General features: G+C 69.1%; 1 protein-coding gene across 1 annotated transcript in view; it reads right to left on the reverse strand.

Annotated features, from left to right (window-relative positions):
* SRMS (src-related kinase lacking C-terminal regulatory tyrosine and N-terminal myristylation sites) overlaps positions 1-2,487 on the reverse strand; it is a 6,059-nt gene continuing 3,572 nt past the window's right edge. The window contains exons 4-8 of the mRNA XM_077756858.1: positions 1,936-2,119; positions 1,679-1,837; positions 1,072-1,253; positions 833-989; positions 1-708 (exon numbers count right to left, since the gene is read on the reverse strand). Of these exons, the coding sequence (XP_077612984.1) occupies positions 515-708; positions 833-989; positions 1,072-1,253; positions 1,679-1,837; positions 1,936-2,119 (876 nt within the window). The 3' untranslated portion in view covers positions 1-514. The remainder of the gene's footprint in view (positions 709-832; positions 990-1,071; positions 1,254-1,678; positions 1,838-1,935; positions 2,120-2,487) is intronic.

Below are 2,487 nucleotides of genomic sequence, written 5' to 3' on the forward strand. Positions count from 1 at the left end.
TGAGTCAGTCAGTGTGTATTTATTGCGTGGATGCTGCCTTCCCGTGTGCATGGGTCTGTGCGTGTGCCATGTGCACCCAGGGCCTGGGGTCTGCCCGCGAGCCCAGCCGTCGGCCACAGGGGGACCTTGCAGAACACTGGGAAGCCGGGCCTCTGGCTCTGGACCCTGGGAGGGAGAGGAGGCGTCCAGGGCAGCATGGACGGGCAGGGGCCCGGCTCGCGGCTCCTCCGTCCGGCGGAGCGCCCCACCTGGACTTCCATCCCGAGTTCTTCCCTTGGCCGGGACACCAGGTCACGCGGGGCCAAGGCCATCACACCCTCCTGTCAGAGTAGGTGCCTGCACGGGTCTGCCGCCCACAGCACAGGATGGGTCAGTGTGCGTCAGGGCGTGAGGTCCTCGGCCAGAGGTGGTTCCAGGCCGCCGGCACCCCTGTGTGTGTTGATGGCCAGTGCCATCCTGCAGGGACACGCCGGGCAGGGAGGAGCGGCCCAAGCCCCTCATCCAGTGCCCCAGGTCACGTGAGGGCGGAGTGGAGGCGCCTGCGGGCTGCATTCAGCTTCTCTTGCAGCGTGGCGAAGGCGGGCCGCTCCTCGGGGCCACTCCTCCAGCACTCCAACATGAGGGCGTAGACCTCGGCCGGGCAGGATGCCGGGCGTGGCAGCCGGTACCCCCGAGTGACCTGCTGCAGGGTCTCGTGGTTGCTCAGTCCTGGTGAGGGGCAATGAGAGGGCTGGGCGAGGCCGAGGGCTCGGTGTGGGCGCCTCCCTCCGGCTCCCGGCAAGACCCTGCCACGCTTGGTGCCTGACCCCTCCCTCAGGCCCCCTGGGCCCACCTTCGTAGGGACACTGGCCGTAGGTGAAGACCTCATAGAGCAGGACTCCGAAGGACCAGACGTCCGACTTCTGGGAGTAGACACGGTAGTTGGCTGCCTCGGGCGCCGTCCACTTGACAGGGATCTTGGAGCCTCTGCTTGGGGAGTAGATGTCCTCCTGGGCGAGGGGAGACCGGTGGTGGGTAGGGCGCCCTCCCCTCCCGGCCACGGCGGGGTCGGTGGTCCCAAGCTGAACTGACCTTGAGCAGCCGGGCCAGGCCAAAGTCGGCCACCTTGCACGCCAGGTCATCACCCACAAGCACGTTCCTGGCGGCCAGGTCGCGGTGCACAATGCGCCTCTCCTCCAGGTAGCTCATGCCCTCGGCCACCTGGCAGGCAAAGCTCAGAAGGAGAGGCAGGCCCAGGGCCCGCCCCTCGGGGCCTGCAGGGCAAGGCCGACGGTCAGGGGGGCACGCGTCTGCACCGCTCACTTCTCTCGGTGCCTCGGTGTCCCTACCCCTAAGAGGGGGTGAGAGCAGGGCCACCCGCCAAGGCTGTCGGGTCACGGTGCTGTGCGGGGACCACTCAGCGAGGCGGCCCCCCTGGGCCCCAGGGAGAGACCGGACACCGAGAGGGGCCAAGGCAGGGAAGGCGCTCGGGGCTGCTGACGCGGACAGGCCGCATGCCCACGTACACCCCCCAGCCTGGAACCACATGCTGAGTGCCCTCCAGCAGGCACAGCACGGGCCGAGCCCGAACCCACTGTGGGCCAGAGCCCAGGCCCGACCGGCGCACCGTGAAAGGCCCAAGCCAAAAAGGGGGCTGCCGGTCATGGCCGGGCCCCAGGGGTTGGGGGCAGGGACTCACTGCCCAGGAAGGCCTGCAGATTGCCCTTGCGCATGAGCTCGGTGACGATGTACACGGGCTCGCCGGCCGAGCACACTGCGTGCAGCCGGATGAGACGCTGGTGCCTCAGGCTCTTGAGGGTCTGGATCTCCTTGGCGAGGTCTGTGAGCTGCATGTAGGCTGCGGGAGAGGCACCGCTCCAGGTCCCGCCCAAGCCACCCTGACCCGGGGCGGGGCTCGAGGGGTCAGAGGGTGGGGCGGGGGCAGGCCTCACCCACCTGACTTGATGACCTTGACTGCCACCGGAGTGGAGCCAAGCCACAGGCCTTCCCACACCTCCCCGAAGTGGCCTTCTCCCAGCTTCCTGTGCAGGGCAAACTCGGAGCGAGGCCGCTCCCACTCGTCCAGCGGGGGGTGCTGCTGCGGGGGTGGGGGGCACTCGGCGCCTCTGCCTGCTGCTGCCTGGACAGAGGGGACCGTTCCTCCTGGAGCGCCGGCCTGCGGCACCTCTGCTGCGGCACACGCCCAGCACCCGCCTCGTCCCGCTCCGGAATGCGGGCCCGGCTGCTCTGGGATCTAAGTGGCCCCCTTGCTGGAGGTGGATGTCCTCCCACACGCACTCATTACAGTGCCTGGACAGACTGTCATTAGAAACCAGAGCAACTGGATGGCTGCGCGGCCCCTGGGCAGGACGGCTCGTGCGTGGTGGCCTGGGGGCTCCCGCTCTGGCACAGACGTGCTCGGCCGGGACCGGCGTCTCCTACAGCTTCTGCCTGGGGCCTGCAGGTGGGCATCTTCCCCAGACGCCCCCCACCCCTGTCCCGGCCCTC

The sequence above is a fragment of the Crocuta crocuta genome, unplaced genomic scaffold (assembly GCF_008692635.1).
Source record: "Crocuta crocuta isolate KB4526 unplaced genomic scaffold, BGI_CrCroc_1.0 scaffold613, whole genome shotgun sequence".
NCBI classification, from domain to species: domain Eukaryota; kingdom Metazoa; phylum Chordata; class Mammalia; order Carnivora; family Hyaenidae; genus Crocuta; species Crocuta crocuta.